At 36.9% G+C, this 17337-nt stretch overlaps 1 protein-coding gene across 7 annotated transcripts in view; it reads right to left on the bottom strand.

Annotated features, from left to right (window-relative positions):
- The window catches only part of tws (protein phosphatase 2 regulatory subunit tws), a 183569-nt gene that overhangs the window by 19749 nt on the left and 146483 nt on the right, over positions 1-17337 (bottom strand). For all 7 annotated transcript variants that reach the window (XM_068350022.1, XM_068350026.1, XM_068350023.1 and 4 more), the window contains exons 6-7: positions 16949-17119; positions 5166-5337 (exon numbers count right to left, since the gene is read on the bottom strand). In XM_068350022.1, coding sequence (XP_068206123.1) covers positions 5166-5337; positions 16949-17119 — 343 coding nt within the window. The remainder of the gene's footprint in view (positions 1-5165; positions 5338-16948; positions 17120-17337) is intronic.

Here is a 17337-nt window from a genome sequence, read left to right as displayed (position 1 = left end):
CATAACCAGATTAGAAAAAGTATGCCAATGGGATCTGGTGCGGTTACGTACATATAGAAAACGGCTATTTAAGCCAGGATAATTATTTTCATGAAAAAAACGATTTGACACAAACTATATGCATTACACTACCCAAAAATGTGATGAACAATTTCAAAAATTTCAACCGTAGGTAGTTTGTACCAAATACAACACTAAAAAAAAGTTTACAGTTGCATAAATCAATTTTAGACTGTAGTTTAAAATACGGCATTTGATTTCGTAACCTAACCACTAGTTTTAGCGACAACATTCAAATTTTCAAAAATCAAGACCAAGTTACTTGTGCTTCACCAAAGCAATATTGCAGTTTTATTCTTAACTCCCGTGCATTTTAACAATCTACAATTCCTGACTTTTTTACTTTTGGCTGTGATCAGCTGATCTCAAGCTGCCAATATCTTTTACATAATTTTCTAATTTATTAAAAACATTTTCATGATGAATATTAAATCAGCACCAATATATTACAGCTTATCATAGTATTCAGTTTGTTAATATCTATTACAATTAGTTACCACTTATGCAAAAGAATAAAGTTTTTTCTGTTTCTCATAGACGATACACAATGCGTACATATCTCAGGAGACAAAAATTGAATGCTACACAATAAATTCACTCTTTATTTAAACCTATGTTCGATAGTAAGTATTCGATTTTGTCAGCTGATCTCTAGTTTTAGTTAACAACAATGTATACAGCATGTACCAGCAGTTTGAAAAAATTCATGGTTTTTTTCATGTTAATCAAGATTCATTTAAGCATTCATATAGATTTCTATTATCAATTTAAAGAACTTTTCAACTACACAAATTAGCAATTTCTTTTTTTTTGGTTTGTCACCTGACAATATTGAAAATATGCTCTTAATATAATTATCATACATATAATAAAGAGTATCGCTGATAGAATTTCCAAACTTATACCCTATTATACTCCTGCTGCTGCCTCCGATGCCTTAGATGACCGCGGAGGTAGCAGCAGTAGGGGATTCAGCATTATGAAGCTTCATCTGTGGTGGATAATGTGGGAGGGTGGGCTGTGACACCCTAGCAGTACCAGCTGAACTCGGTTGAGTCCCTTGTTAGGCTGGGAGGAACGTAGAGAGTAGAGGTCCCCCTTTTTGTTTTTGTTTCTTTGTTGATGTCGGCTAACCCCCAAAATTGGGGGAAGTGCCTTGGTATATGTATGTGTGTATACCCTATTATTCACTAATCTTTGATTGTTTCACATACTGACACCTCTTCTTTGGCAATTTTTATCATGGTGCTGTACAAAATTTCCTGATTTCTAATGCTAAATTTCACATTTTGAATTTAGCTTTTTAACATTACGAGGTATTTGACAAGTTGTAACTAAATTTCCCTTTTTGAACTTGCATTCTTGGGCAATTTTCAATACTGTACAGCATTAATTGCCTAACCCCCATTTTGACTTGTGCTTTTAACATTATGCTAAACTTGGTGCTTTTGATTTGTAATCTTTGGCGATTTTTTTTTTTGCAGTAAAAAATTTCCTATTAATAAACCAAGTGTTTTTGCATTATAAAAAATCATTGAATACTAAACATGTGGATAACACGAGTTAACTTATACCACCACCTTACATATATGAGCTAATTTGCCTTAAGTCAATACGGCACCCTCTGCCAACATTTATATCCAATGAGCAATTTGTTAATACGAGGCAATCCCTCATTACAAGCAGATGAATAGACACCCTTTCTACATACAAAGCAATTTACAAAAGGCAGTATAGCAACAATCCAAATCACTAAAACTATATGAAATTATGCAACCCCTACGTAAGAGGCTATTTCTATCTAGCAGATGAATAGTAGACTCCTACATAAAAAGAATTTATTGAAACAAAATAATGACGGATACCCTCTCACACACAATAGTAATTTGTTAAAACTGGAGGAAGAGGCCCCCCCTTGTTACAAAAAGATGAATAAGCAACTTTTCCAAAGTAGATGAAGAGGCAACCTCCTTATATACAAGGTTATTTATCAAAAGCAAATGACGACACCCTCATATACAAGGGGATTTCTCATAAGCAGAAGAGGTACCATCCCTAAATACAAGGCAATTAATCAAAAGCAAATGAAGAAGGCGCCTTCCTACATAAAAAGCAAATGAAGAGGAACCCTCCCTACATATGAGGCAATTTATCAAAAGCAGATGAAGAGGCACCCTCCTTACATACATGGCAATTAATAGAGCAGATGAAGACACACCCTTCTTATATACATGACAATATATCAAAAGCATATGAAGAGGTACCCCTCTTACATAGATGGCAATTTCTCAAAAGCAGATGAAGAGGCACCCTTCCTATATATAAAGCTATTGATCAAAAGCCAAATGAGTCACCCTTCCTACATACACAGCAGTCTCTAGCATTTTTTTTTTTAAATTTACGGTAAGTAGTACTATTCTCATAACTAAAACTCTTGATATCGTTACTCGGTGTTTCCATCATGGGAATTGTAAAATAAGATTACTCGGTAACAAGGCAAAAGGAAATAATTCGGTTTGCCAGCGTACTTCTGCCAGAATATGACGTCAAGACACGTGACGTAAACTCTACAAAGAATGACTTGCAAAATATGTATATTATTTTCTTTTTTCCTTGCTTTCCTAAATACATGTTTACTGTACGCCTCTAACATATGTTCTTATTTCTTTGTCAAGCCATTCATACATTTGAAATTTTTTTGATTAGGACAGATGCTTAATAGTGCCTGATATGGTCAATAACAAGAAAAGCGTAAAATTTACAAAAAATAAATCACAATGGTCAGTCTTTGGGTGTGTGTATATATACACAGGTATACCTCGGTGTACATTATTTCGAGTTACGTTGGTTTTGAATTTCCGTCGGTTGTTAAAAATACATGGTAAAATAAAAATCCTGTTTGGAGTCACTTTGTTGAACTTTCCGTCTATCCGCCATAAGTAATGAAGTCAAATCACTGGAATAGTGTTAAAATCACATAAAACGTGTTACTTTACAACAAATAAGTATTAAAATATATAAAACCATATTTACATTTACAGTAAACATTCACATAACCTAAATCATAGCGAACAAACTATGAAAAGAGCTGTGACTGTATTTTCATTTTAGCAGTCTTCAAGATCTTAACAGTGGCATTCTCTATGATAGTTCAACTGTCTATCATTTGAAGCATTAACAGCACATGAAATCATATTATTGTTCAATAAATTAGAATAAAAGTATATAAAATTATACAAAATACATTCAACAATTACCTTTTATTATTTATGGTTATGATCAGTTAATCTCAAGACTATTGAGAATAACAAAGACTATTCTTTTAAACTCATTCAATATAAATTAATCAGCACCAATTTGTTACGGAATATGGTTTTCGTACATTTCGTTTATGGCTATTATTATTAGTTATCTCAGAGGTGCCTTACTAAACACACTCAGAACAAATTTAACAGAAACATTTGCTTCTATCAAAAGTGTCAGATAAACACTATCACAATCATGCTCTCATATATTCAACAGAGTATAGTTGATATGATTTTCCTCAATATCATATATACCTTGAACATAATAAGAGCAGAGTTCAACGAACTCTCGACCAGTTTCCTATTAAAATGTGTAATCGAACAGCAACAGACAATGCAGTGCAGCTGTTGACGCTGTGGATCTCCAGTCATCTACGTACACAACATAAAAGATATTGATTGTAAATATTGGTAAATCTAACAAATAAGTTTATTTCATACTATTGCAACATCATTTTAACCATTTTACCCCCAGGCTATTTGGAAATTTCCAACCCTTAACCCCCAGGGGGTTATTTTTTTCCCCAGCACATTTAGCAGTATATTTTTTTTAAATTGCTCTAACAGCCTTAATTTTTGTCATAGAGATGTCAGGTTGGTCTCATTCTCTTGGAAAATGCCTGAATTTTCTCAAAAAATTATCAAAAATATGAAAAAAAATTTTATAGCATTATTTTGCAAGGACGTACCGGTACGTTCATGGGGGTAAAGGGTTGGCTTTTGTGAAACTTACCAGTACGTCCTTTGGGGGTAAAAGGGTTTAATAGCTTTTTAATTTGTACAAAATCTCTTTTATACTATCTTAGGGCAAACCACATTCACAAATAAAGAGCCAGCAATGTACTGTAAACATACTAAACTGTAAACCTTTAGAAGTACATGGATGTATAATTATTCGAAAAATTAGATTACATTTTAGGTACTAAATTAGAAAAATTTATTTTTCTACAAGCTAAGATAGATTCTTATTAACCATGTATTTTTATAATTAAATTTATAAATAAAATACAGAACTTGGAATGGCTATTTGTGGTTTAGACTAGTGACAAGTAAATTCAACTTTGGTTGTTTTTCAACTTCAAATCGTCTCTCGTGGAACCAATTACCGACATAAGGTGAGGTATACCTGTATGTATATTGTAACTTTCCCATAATATACCCATCAAACTATGGTTTCATTTAACACTGATCAAGTTTAATACCTAAAAATATCCATATAAGACAAAAAATAATAAATATAGAAAAAAAAAATCCTATAAATACAAAAATTGGTTAAAAATAAATTATTTGAATCAAATAAATGGACTTCATATCTCTTTCAGCAAAACCATCATGATTTTTTTTTAACCCAGGAAGATAGAGAAAAAATTCAGATTGATAAAGGAGTTAGATAAGGAGACCCCATCTCCCTAAAATTATTCACAGCATGACTAAAATTATTCACAGTATGCCTAAAATAAATTCTTTAGATTGGGGAAAAGTAGGAATTAACATTACTGGGGAATACCTGGATTAAAGATTTGCAGATGACATAGTTCTGATTAGTGAATCATGGAAGGAATTGCCAAAGATGATAGAATATTTGAGTAAAGAATGCTGAAATGTAGGACTGAAAATGAATATGAGTGAAACTAAGATAATGTTCAGTGAAAATACGAGACAATTTTATTCTAGTTTTACTCAATTCATTTTCAGTCCTTAGTAACCTTCATAGAGTATGCTGCACAATGTGCAAACAGTGAACTATGAGTGTTAACTTTCCCTTATGAAATCTAATGAACATATTAAAAAAAAACTTACTCTTAGCGTGACTATCACAGAGAGCGGCCTGTCGCATGTCGCACAGCCGAATGGTTCCTTTGCTGCTAGAATAAACAAACACATTGCAGTCATGGGGATGGAATTCTGCTGCAGTGATTACTTCTGTCAGCTCTTCCATATTTGTTGGTTTGATATCAACTATGTTGAAGGACTGAAAAAAAAAAAAATAAGGTACTGTAATATCAAAACAAAAGAGCTTACATAAAACATACCAGACAAAGCCACCCTTCAAGTTCATTCAAATCCTCAGTAATATACAAGACAATATTTGAAAAGAATGTGAAAATTTTGGACTTTGACAATATCACTAATTACTTGAGGGAAATGGCATTTTTCCAAACTATACACGAGTCCTTTAATAGGATTATATGTTTTCAGGTTTGTAGTTAGGAAAAATACAAATTGATTTTCCAAATTTGTGATTTGTTCCTACAAATCTTGCCTTTTAATACTAACAAGAGACTTGTCCTTAGGTGGGTCCCTATATATATTACCAACTAGCTGCTTTATTTTCCCCAGGAAATGTTCAGGTACTTTGATCCTGTATAGGAATAACAGTCACAACTTCTGACAATCTCTTAATGACATGTACATGAATATGAGGAATGTGTTTAGTCTACATCACTACCATTACAGATATGTCAGAAAGTATGGTCATTTACAAAAAAATTGGTTTGTCATTACATTTGGTCATCCTTCCCTTCATATAGGAAGATGAGGGGAGATACTTCGAAACAGAATGGGAGGAATAATTCTAAAGAGCACTTATTTGTCAAGAAACTTTACAAAAAACATAACTTATTTGTTGAGAACAGATGCGTGATCATGTGGCTTGCCTGCATCTAGCATCTAATCCCACACATAATGGAGGAATTGCTGCACCACAAGGAAGGGGAGGAAAAAAGTAGAAAGGCCAGTCTATTTTACCTCTCATTCTTTACTTAAATTACGACCATTATCTTAGACGAGATGTTTAATGTCACGAGAAGGAGCTAGGTTAACTAAATATGTACGGTAAGTATAACAGGGCTAAGAATTCCAGTATCCAGGGACCTATGGGTGCACTCCCATAGAAATGGACAGAGAACGTAGTCTGTCGTTAACCCACTTCTTCAAGAACGATGCCCTAAGAGGCTCTTCCAGAGCTGGAATATCCAAAGGTATGACATATAGAGTACAGTCCCGAATTATGCTATTCCCCATTTATGCTGTCGCTAGTTTTTAAAAATAAATTTTCTGTATCTGCAATGTTTTTCCAAGTCTACGAGTCAAGCACAACAAAACATATCAAAATCTATTGTCTTTTCAAGTACATTGGTAGGCCTACGTACGGTAGCTGATAAATGTAACCGGACGATACTTACCTTACATTTTAACAACAATTTTTTAATAAATAGCCTATTTGAGGAGAAATTCCATATCAACAATGAAATTATCTTTTAACTATTTGAGTCCAGCTGAAAAAATGTCGAGTTTTGCTTGCATTCTGAGCAAGCTTTATCTTTCTCTAACCTTTTGATAATTTTAACAATGGTATATTAAACCATTAATAGGATTAATAGGATTAAGGATAAAACAGAGAATGCAATCTTGGAAGTACAGGGTGGTTTTAGAAGAGGTAGGGGTTGTATGAATCAGATTTTTACAGTTAGGCAGATATGCGAGAAATATTTAGCAAAAGGTAAGGAGGTGTATGTTGCGTTTATGGATCTGGAGAAAGCATATGATAGAGTTGATAGGGAAGCAATGTGGAATGTGATGAGGTTATATGGAGTTGGTGGAAGGTTGTTGCAAGCAGTGAAAAGTTTCTACACAGGTAGTAAAGCATGTGTTAGAATAGGAAATGAGGTGAGCGATTGGTTTCCGGTGAGAGTGGGGCTGAGACAGGGATGTGTGATGTCGCCGTGGTTGTTTAACTTGTATGTTGATGGAGTGGTGAGAGAGGTGAATGCTAGAGTGCTTGGACGAGGATTAAAACTGGTAGGCGAGAATGATCATGAATGGGAGGTAAATCAGTTGTTGTTTGCGGATGATACTGTACTGGTAGCAGACACAGAAGAGAAGCTTGACCGACTAGTGACAGAATTTGGAAGGGTGTGTGAGAGAAGGAAGTTGAGAGTTAATGTGGGTAAGAGTAAGGTTATGAGATGTACGAGAAGGGAAGGTGGTGCAAGGTTGAATGTCATGTTGAATGGAGAGTTACTTGAGGAGGTGGATCAGTTTAAGTACTTGGGGTCTGTTGTTGCAGCAAATGGTGGAGTGGAAGCAGATGTACGTCAGAGAGTGAATGAAGGTTGCAAAGTGTTGGGGGCAGTTAAGGGAGTAGTAAAAAATAGAGGATTGGGCATGAATGTAAAGAGAGTTCTATATGAGAAAGTGATTGTACCAACTGTGATGTATGGATCGGAGTTGTGGGGAATGAAAGTGATGGAGAGACAGAAATTGAATGTGTTTGAGATGAAGTGTCTGAGGAGTATGGCTGGTGTATCTCGAGTAGATAGGGTTAGGAACGAAGTGGTGAGGGTGAGAACGGGTGTAAGAAATGAGTTAGCGGCTAGAGTGGATATGAATGTGTTGAGGTGGTTTGGCCATGTTGAGAGAATGGAAAATGGCTGTCTGCTAAAGAAGGTGATGAATGCAAGAGTTGATGGGAGAAGCACAAGAGGAAGGCCAAGGTTTGGGTGGATGGATGGTGTGAAGAAAGCTCTGGGTGATAGGAGGATAGATGTGAGAGAGGCAAGAGAGCGTGCTAGAAATAGGAATGAATGGCGAGCGATTGTGACGCAGTTCCGGTAGGCCCTGCTGCTTCCTCCGGTGCCTTAGATGACCGCGGAGGTAGCAGCAGTAGGGGACTCAGCAGTATGAAGCTTCATCTGTGGTGGAAATGTGGGAGGTTGGGCTGTGGCACCCTAGCAGTACCAGCTGAACTCGGCTGAGTCCCTGGTTAGGCTGGAGGAACGTAGAGAGTAGAGGTCCCCTTTTTGTTTTGTTTCTTGTTGTTGTCGGCTACCCCCCAAAATTGGGGGAAGTGCCTTTGGTATATGTATGTATGTATATTAAACCATTATTTTTTTTAACAGTTTATATAAAAGCTTTATTTTTTCCTTGTCAAATGTTCAAGGTTTTCACACATAGGCTGTGTTCATTTATACTTTAAAAAGATTCGTTTTTGTATAGTACAATATATGGTATATGAAAACCTCACGTTCTCTACCTTACCATTCTATTCGTACGTAAGTACGTGTGTGTGTGTGTGTGTAAAAGTACGTATGTGTGTGTGTGTGTAAAAGTACGTGTGTGTGTGTGTGTGTGTGTAACCTAAGTTTAAGAATGAGGGCAAAAACCTTGGTAACCATAAAATAAATCCTGATCTTTGCCTTCATTGGTAACCAACTAAAAGTAGGGTACCCTAGGGTTAAAGAACCTCTCGAGAGAGACTGAACAGTTTCTGGGTTTTCTGCTCCGTGAAGCTACGAGACACTAAGTGTCTAGCCTTTGAAGAACAAACAGGAGTTTGGGACACTTAGCAGCATGTAGCAGCCTACTGTGAATGCCTATCCTTGTTAGAAAGAGGACCTTTGCCAACATAAAAGAACCAAGATCTTAACGCTTGTATGAGTGGCAAAATTAGACCTGAAAAGTCACCTATTCCAATCACTATTGAATGAAAGAGTTGGTAGATTTTGACGTCTGGTACTCTCTTGGACTGTGGGAAGATCTCATGTCCTGGATGGATCTCAGAGTGTGAAGATCTACATCATGGAACCACCTAAGCATGCCAGATCTCGGGTATTGAAAGATTCCAGCAGGTTGAATTATCTCTGGGCTAGGATCGTTGATAGTAGGTTGGCCTGGCATCAGCCATCTATTGAGATACTACCGCTAGTTATATGGGGTTCTTTAACTGACCAGACAGTACTAAATTGGATACCTCTCTCTGGTTATGGTTCATTTTCTCTTTGCCTACACTCACTGAATAGTCTGGCCTACTTACATATTCTCCTGTCGTCACTGAGATTACCGAACAATTATTCATCATCCATGGGGTTACTGCACTATAATTGTTCAGTGGCCACTTTCTTCTTGGTTAGGGTAGAAGAGACTCTTCAGCTCTGGTAAGCTGCTCATCTAGGAGAAGGACACTTCAACATCAAACCATTGTTCTCTAGTCTTGGGTAGAGCCATAGCCTTGTACCCTGTCTTCCACTAACGTAAATTAGAATTCTCTGAGGGTACACTCGGACACACTATCTTATTTCTCTAACTCTTTTGTTAATTTTTTAATAGTTTATATAGATGCTTATTTTAATGTTACCATTCATAAAATATTTGATTTTTTCTTGTTTCCTTCCCTCACTGGGCTATTTTCCCCGTTGGAGTCCCTTGGCTTACAGCATCCTGCTTTTCCAACTAGGGTTGTAGCTTAGCAAGTAATAACAATAATAATAACAACAACAACAATAATAATAATAGTAACTAGTTCTCTGGTGAATTGAAGTAGCGGTTATTCAACGAACGAACGTAAGCTCGGATCATGCAGTTTCCAATTTCTGCACATGGCCAATCAAGTGAGAAGAAAAACATGTGGAAAAGAGCAAGGAATCGTGTCTTGGTAAGAGAGAACACAATCAAAAACATGAAGGAGAAATCCAAGAGATTTCGTAGGCCCTATAAGCAATGATAACAATCGTAAGTTCTGCTTCCATCAGTATCTTGGAGTACTGTATGAAAGTTGGAATGAAGCAATGTCAGATCTGTAACCTCAACTTGATGAACAGAAGCCAGAAGATCTGTAACCTGAAATTGATGAAGAACAAGTTCTAGACATTCCAATCTAGAGATGTAGGTTGTAGTAGGTTGGCCAGGGCACCAGCTGCCTGTTGAGATACTACCGCCAGAGTTATGGGATCCTTTGCCTGGCCAGACAGTACTAGATTGGATCTCCTCTCTGGTTACGGTTCTTTCCCTTTGCCTAACAGACACCGAATAGTCTGGCCTATTCTTTACAGATTCTCCTGTCCTCATACACCTGACAACACTGAGATTACCAATCAATTCTTCCCTGAAGGGGTTAACTACTGCACTGTAATTGTGCAGTGGCTATACTTTCCTCTTGGTAAGGGTAAAAGAGACTATTTAGCTATGGTAACCAGCTCTTCTAAGAGAAGGACACTCCAAAATCAAACCATTGTTCTCTAGTCTTGGGTAGTGCCATAGCCTCTGTACCATGGTCTTCCACTGTCTTGGAGTAGAGTTCTCTTGCTTGAGAGTACACTCGGGTACAATGCTCTATCTAGTTTCTCTTCCTCACGTTTTGTTAAGTTTTTATTGTTTATATAGGAAATATTTATTTTAATGTTGTTACTGTTCTTATATTTTAAGTTTCATTTCTGCACTGGGTTATTTTCCCTGTTGGGGCCCCTGGGCTTATACCACCCTGCTTTTCCAACAAGGGTTATAGCTTAGCATTTAATAATAATAATAATGTCCGAACATGACAAAGGACACTGAACCCGCAGTGACTGATCACACCAAGACTGCTCGAATGATAATGGTACACAAGAGACCAACAGCAATATGGAAGGCAATATTCACAGAAATCATGTGCGCAGTGGTTGTATCACTGAATCAGTTACTTGGGACGAGATGGTCTTTCAACATTAAAACATCCACATCTCTTGCTAATTGTATGATCCTGCTAGATTATCTATGAAATTCAGTAAAGGTAAAAGCAAGGGTAATTCCTACCATCCAACTGAAGGTACATGTGGTTGGTTTCAGCAGTGACAAAGACTGGCCCTGGCATTCAGGAAGTCATGATTCATAGCAGGGTTGCCATGCTTAGGATGCCTTCCTACGCCACTAAAATTTTGAAAGGAAGCACGTGATATATGTCTTGTGACTCGAACGTTCCTTTCCCTGAATTGTAGGTCTTGGCGAGGCTCACTTAAAGTGCTAACAGAATGTAATGTTCACAACACACACTGGTCGTTGACCACCATCTCAGTAGGTGTTATTCAGGACTGGGAAATGGAAATGTCTCCTACTGCTTGTTGGATGTCCACACCCTTTTGCTCATGCTGCTGGAATGTAATTTATCTAGAAGATTTCCAAAATTCTTCGTAAAATTGTAATGATGGCACCCTACTTCCTGCTGAAGGAGCAAGTGCTTGGTTTCTTACAAGACCAAGAGTACTGGAGGAACCTACATACTGAGACGAGTCTGTGGTGAGTAGCACGATCCATTCTCAGTGATAAATACCCTCCTCACATAAATGGTAAGAGATCAATCTGAGACGCAGCCAACACCGATTGATTTTTCTACGATGGTATTATCTTCTATCCGAAAGCAGTAACAATAATAGGGGCAAAGTCCACGCACTTGATTACCAACATACTGGGATACCTTTGCCTAATGGAACACACTCGGGGCACCGCTACCTTATGTGATTACCTTGCCAGTGTGGTGATCTGATGCGTATATAAAGTTTCTGATCTTGGGGAACAAATGCACGGGGATTGCAAAACATTCCGGGAATGTATCCGTATGAGGTGATCTAGTGAAGATTCATTTATGACCAAGATGTTCTGGCATATGTAAACTCAAGTTTCTGGCACTACTAAAAGGTGAATGCGTGCTCCCAGAAGTAAGTGAGTGCTAAGTGCTAATGTCACTACCATACAAGCTTCCTGGACCAGGGTTCGATTCCCGGCCAGTCAAAACCTATTGTCTTTGAGCGGTTCCACCTTGGGACTCTGATCCCGAAGTCGATTAAACACACACGAGAGAGAGAGAGAGAGGAGAGAGAGAGAGAGAGAGAGAGAGAGAGAGAGAGAGAGAGAGAGAGAGAGAGAGAAAGAGAGAGAGAGAAAGAGAGAGAGAGAGAAAGAGAGAGAGAGAGAGAGAGAAAGAGAGAGAGAGAGAAAGAGAGAGAGAGAGAGAGAGAGAAAGAGAGAGAGAGAGAAAGAGAGAGAGAGAGAGAGAAAGAGAGAGAGAGAAAGAGAGAGAGAAAGAGAGAGAGAGAAAGAGAGAGAAAGAGAGAGAGAAAGAGAGAGAGAAAGAGAGAGAGAGAAAGAGAGAGAGAAAGAGAGAGAGAGAGAAAGAGAGAGAGAAAGAGAGAGAAAGAGAGAAAGAGAAAGAGAGAGAATCACAACCATAAAAAAAAAAAAAGTAATTGTTGTGTTAGGTTGCATTTTTTATTTTTGTTTATTGTACAATAAATATTTGATAATTGAACTACTGTATCATAGAAACCATCACTATTAAGCTCTTAAAGAGAGCTAATTAATATAAAAACTGTCACAGCGGTTTTCATAGTTCGTTCGCTAGGATATATGTTAATTACATGAACGTTTTCGTTAAATATAAGTTTTTAAAATGATTTTATATCCTTTAATTATTATTTATAGTAGAGTAACATATTTTGTGTTCTTAAAACAGTAGTAATATGACTTCAATACTTGTGGCAGCTAGATGTATTTTTATTTTTTTTTTTATTCATTATTATTTTTGACAACAGAAGTAGATTCAAACCCAACTCAACTCGAAACGACTTAAGTCGAGGTATACCTGTACGTTAGACATTTCTTCTTCAGAGGATCTATCTATGTTTATACGGGGCTTGTAGTAGTATTGCCACCATCTTGGAAAACATTCAGGATATTACACAATTAAAAACTGTCTTTCTGCTCATTTTGCTACAAATAATTTTTGAAAGGGCTATACAGTAGTAGTAAAATTAATAATAATGGATGCTAGGAAATTTCAGTTTCTATACTGAAATAAGTCGGGTTAGCGGCAGGAAAGGCATCCGGCCATGAAAAATTTGCCAAAACGAATATGGACAGTGAATAATATGCTAGATAGAGAAAGCTGCCCAGAAACATCAACCCCACATAGAAGTGGGAAAAGATGGGAAAAGAAAGAAGAAAGAAGTAGTAGTAAGTAAGTGATCAGTCTGGACCACCTTAAAAAAAAAAAAAAGTTTCACCCCATACCTCCTTCATTGCGTACCTTTAGCATATCAAGACCCAGTACCTGTCAAAAGTTGCCGATGTAAAAACCAAATACTACTGCTCATAGTGAGGCGGGAAAACATGACCCACGAAAGGTTAAGAGGATTGGTGTTACTCAAGATTATCAAACACCACCACATCCATTTTATGTTCCACCTTAATCTCAATACTGAAAAGAGACCACTAAACCTGTCATGGGGCATCACAACCTCATTTCCTCCTAATATCTCTAGCCGATGACTTCCCTGTTGATCAGCTACTCACAAAAGGGTGTAAAATTGTTTCTCACGAAGATCCTCCATTTACGGGAATACTGCAGTTGAATACTGCGTAAAGGAAATACTGCCGAAGAATACTGGTATCAGTAGATTTTTAACAAAATGCTTGACTGTCCTAAAATATGGAGTTGCTTATATATAATACAGCTACCTACAATGAACTGGTATCATGAGGAGGATGAAAAGGCGCCGCTAAAAATCTTGAAAATAGCTGGTCAGAGAGCTGTAGAAATCAGTTGAATACACCGATCCTTGGGGACACAGGAACCGTACAGCATGCAGTTTGTGAAAATCAGACAATGAAAAATCGTTCATAAAGGGAGTAACCATATTACAATCTCAACCAAATAGTAAATCATTTGGCATTTCACTAGAGGTATAACTCATTGAGGAATGTAACATTCTTAGTACATTGACCATTATTTCATAGAAAATAAAAAAATCAAACTATAGTTCAAGAGGAAGGCCAAGGTTTGGGTGGATGGATGGAGTGAAGAAAGCTCTGAGTGATAGGAGGATAGATGTGAGAGAGGCAAGGGAGCGTGCTAGAAATAGGAATGAATGGCGAGCGATTGTGACGCAGTTCCAGTAGGCCCTGCTGCTTCCTTCGGTCACCATGGATGACCGCGGAGGTAGCAGCAGTAGGGGAGTCAGCGTTATGAAGCTCCATCTGTGGTCGATAATGGGGGAAGGTGGGCTGTGGCACCCTAGCAGTACCAGCCAAACTCGGTAAGTCCCTTGTCAGGCTGGGAGGAACGTAGAGTAAGGGTCCCCTTTTTTCCATTTGTTTGATGTCGGCTACCACCCCAAATTGGGGGAAGTGCCTTAGTATATGTATGTAGTTCAATATTTAACTTTCCAACTAGAAAATTTGGGCAGATTGACCTACAAAATGATTAACATTATTACAATAATTCACCATATATCTGTGCAAGAACATATCTCCAATACTTATTTTTCAAGGTTCCAAATAATCACAAATCATCACAATACACGGTAGTTGATGTTCATATGACCCTAAAAACCCTTTTGCTGAAAGGCGTATGGTCTATTCATCAACAGTAGAGGGTTACAAATAATTTTCAAAGCACGACCCTATACTTCCAGTCTTGCCTAAAGTAATCTGCTGCTTTGCGATGTTTTAAAGGGAACTTCTGATAACACACATTAAGTCTGAAATTTAGTCGTCAGCAATTCTAGTTTGACTTTTCATCTGGGAGAGTAAATTTTCATAATTTGGTTGTATTGTGTGTTAGTTATTATTAATTAGCTGTAGATCTGTTACTGCCAATTCTATCAAATACTGTATGCATAAAAAAACACTATAACAGCCGTAGCTGCTACCATCGTAACAGTTTGTAAAGTGTTTGTTAACAATCGTAAAAGTTTGTAGTTTTTTTTTTTTTTTAACAAAAAGTGTTGCCAAATGTTCCAGAAGAAATTTTCAGTAATATTTCCCAAATTCCTCATATATAAATTTTCATACAAAATTATATATGAAATAAATAATTCTCAAAAAATGCCACTAGGTACAATATTTTGTTTGCTGCTAGTTTACAGATAACTTGGTACACTGCACTAAACTTGCAATGAACTGTTTTTTCAAAGTTCTGTTCAGCAATAACTACTTGTATTATTTCGGAACCCATGCTGCAATATATAAGGGTTTGTGTCTGAGAAAACTTTAGTGGTTTGTGTGTAAGAAACACATTTGATTTTAATTTTTTTTCTTTTGTATCCCTCAAGCCCCCTTTTTCCAAAAATGTCTTAATTTGTTATTGCTCCTTTCCAGGTATTGACAGCAGCCCCTACAATCAGTAGGGAGTGTAAGGGAGAGCGAATTTAGAATATTTCCTGTTTTCAGTCTGTACTAGTCTGTGATGCTGTTCTATATCCATACCTTGTAACTAGAAGTAAGCTACTGTGTTGCTATATGAGAGTGTCATGAACATTAAATAGTTAACAGGAGCTATTGAAATGGCATATCTGGTCAGAGGCCCAAGAAGTGAATTCCGATGTTAGGAAGAGAGTGACCTTTGAGTTTAGTATGAATTCAGACTTATTCAAAACCCCTTCCAAGATTGAGAGATTTCAAATGTACTGTTGACAAACTTTTCGAGACATTGTAATGGTGGGCCCGCAGAGACCTGCACAGCAGCGTATGCGGCTGAACTGTTCAGAATATAAAAAAATTGTAAGTGACTTTGCAGCTTAGTGGTGAACTGGATATTGAAGGGACAGTATTGATTCAGGGGAAAGTATGGTAGCACGGTATTTTCACAGATCTATATTTTCTTATGGGTAATTTCTAGTTTGTTTGTTATTTGTGGAGCTGGAGTGTAAAGGACTGATAATTTTGCCCTAAATTTGGTTAATGGAATTGACAGATAAATATTTATAAATAAAGATTTTTTTCTTGTTTTTAGGAATACAGCATTTCATTTCAGAACCTCCTCCACCACTGTTTTTTGAAGCTCATAAGTACAGTAATTTATCATAATTCTTTCCTCCCACACTGTGTTCCGTTATTAATTATAATATTCCCTTTCACCTAATGTTCTTATACCTTTATTTATAATCCAGCTAGCCCAATGAAAGGTATGATAAAAAACAAGATTCAAGCTGGGTCCCCTTGCCCAGTATAAATCAAGGGGTGGTGCCCAGAGCTCCGTTCTCTTGACCTGTTACTTAGGTTTTTTTGGGTAATCCACCGTTGTATGTTTGTTGTGTAGTGAACGTCGGGTTGTGGTCGGCATTCGGACACTAGGCAGTTCGGGTGCTACCTCTGGCCACAGTCCGCAAACCACTACAATGCAACAAAGTCATAACCAAAATAATACAAAATACCCACAAAATATGAGATAATAGATAAATATTGTACAAACAGCCAATGTATACTAGTGTCGTCTGCTTGGACAACATTAGTTGGTATGAGAGTAATCAGCTGTTAACCAAAACAAAAACAATTATCTTGTTACCTTCATTAATTGAAGAAAAGTGCATTCAAAACAAATTTATTGATTGCATGTGAACGATTATTGTAGGCTTATATTACTGGGGTGTTTTAGGGTTGTCAAACTCCCCTTACAACTTTACCCTAAGAGTTAAGACGCAGGGTGATTTTTGGGGGAATTTTTTCAGCGAAAAAGGTGTCTCTTATGACACGGAAAATAGTGTGCGCGCACAGGTTAGCTTAAGTATTAAAACATTTACTGCTGTAACAATAAATTCAAAAAGAAATTTAATACATTCATTCTCTATAATATAAGAGCAGAAAAAAGTATAAGGGTACATTTTCTGATTCAATGGGTTACTGCAAATAAGATTTCCCACAGAAATAGATATATGATGAATGGAGCTGAAATATAAAAATCTACATTAACTTTGAACAAATACATTACCATATATATATATACTTTACAAGGTAAATTTTCAAACTTTAAAATGAAGCATATAGCACTCTCTTACCTGATCAGTGACTTCCATATGCCATAAATTGATACGAAGGTCATCAGCCGATAAATATGTCTCCTGATCTGAGTTTATCGAGATGGAATTTATGTGGTAAGTGTGGGCGTTAGCAAATATTCGCCGAGGAGACGCTTCAACCATCAATTCCATAGGTTTTAACACAGGTACCTGATTAAAAACTTTGTTAATTCTACAGCAAATAACATTTCAAAGATTAAACATTAAAAAAATAATTCATATTCTCCCTAACTACAAACGTGAGTCCTTTATAGGAGTGTTTTAGCAAAACTAGAAAATTCAGATGTTTAAAATAGAACGAGGCGACGGTAGTTACCAGCAGGCAGCTGGGCTCCCAGCAAACTGACAGCTCCACAGGTAGCCATTTT

The sequence above is a fragment of the Palaemon carinicauda genome, chromosome 26, assembly GCF_036898095.1.
Source record: "Palaemon carinicauda isolate YSFRI2023 chromosome 26, ASM3689809v2, whole genome shotgun sequence".
Taxonomy (NCBI): Eukaryota; Metazoa; Arthropoda; class Malacostraca; order Decapoda; family Palaemonidae; genus Palaemon; species Palaemon carinicauda.
The sequence above is the reverse complement of the archived record's forward strand: the minus strand, read 5'-3'. Positions and strand labels throughout refer to the sequence as shown.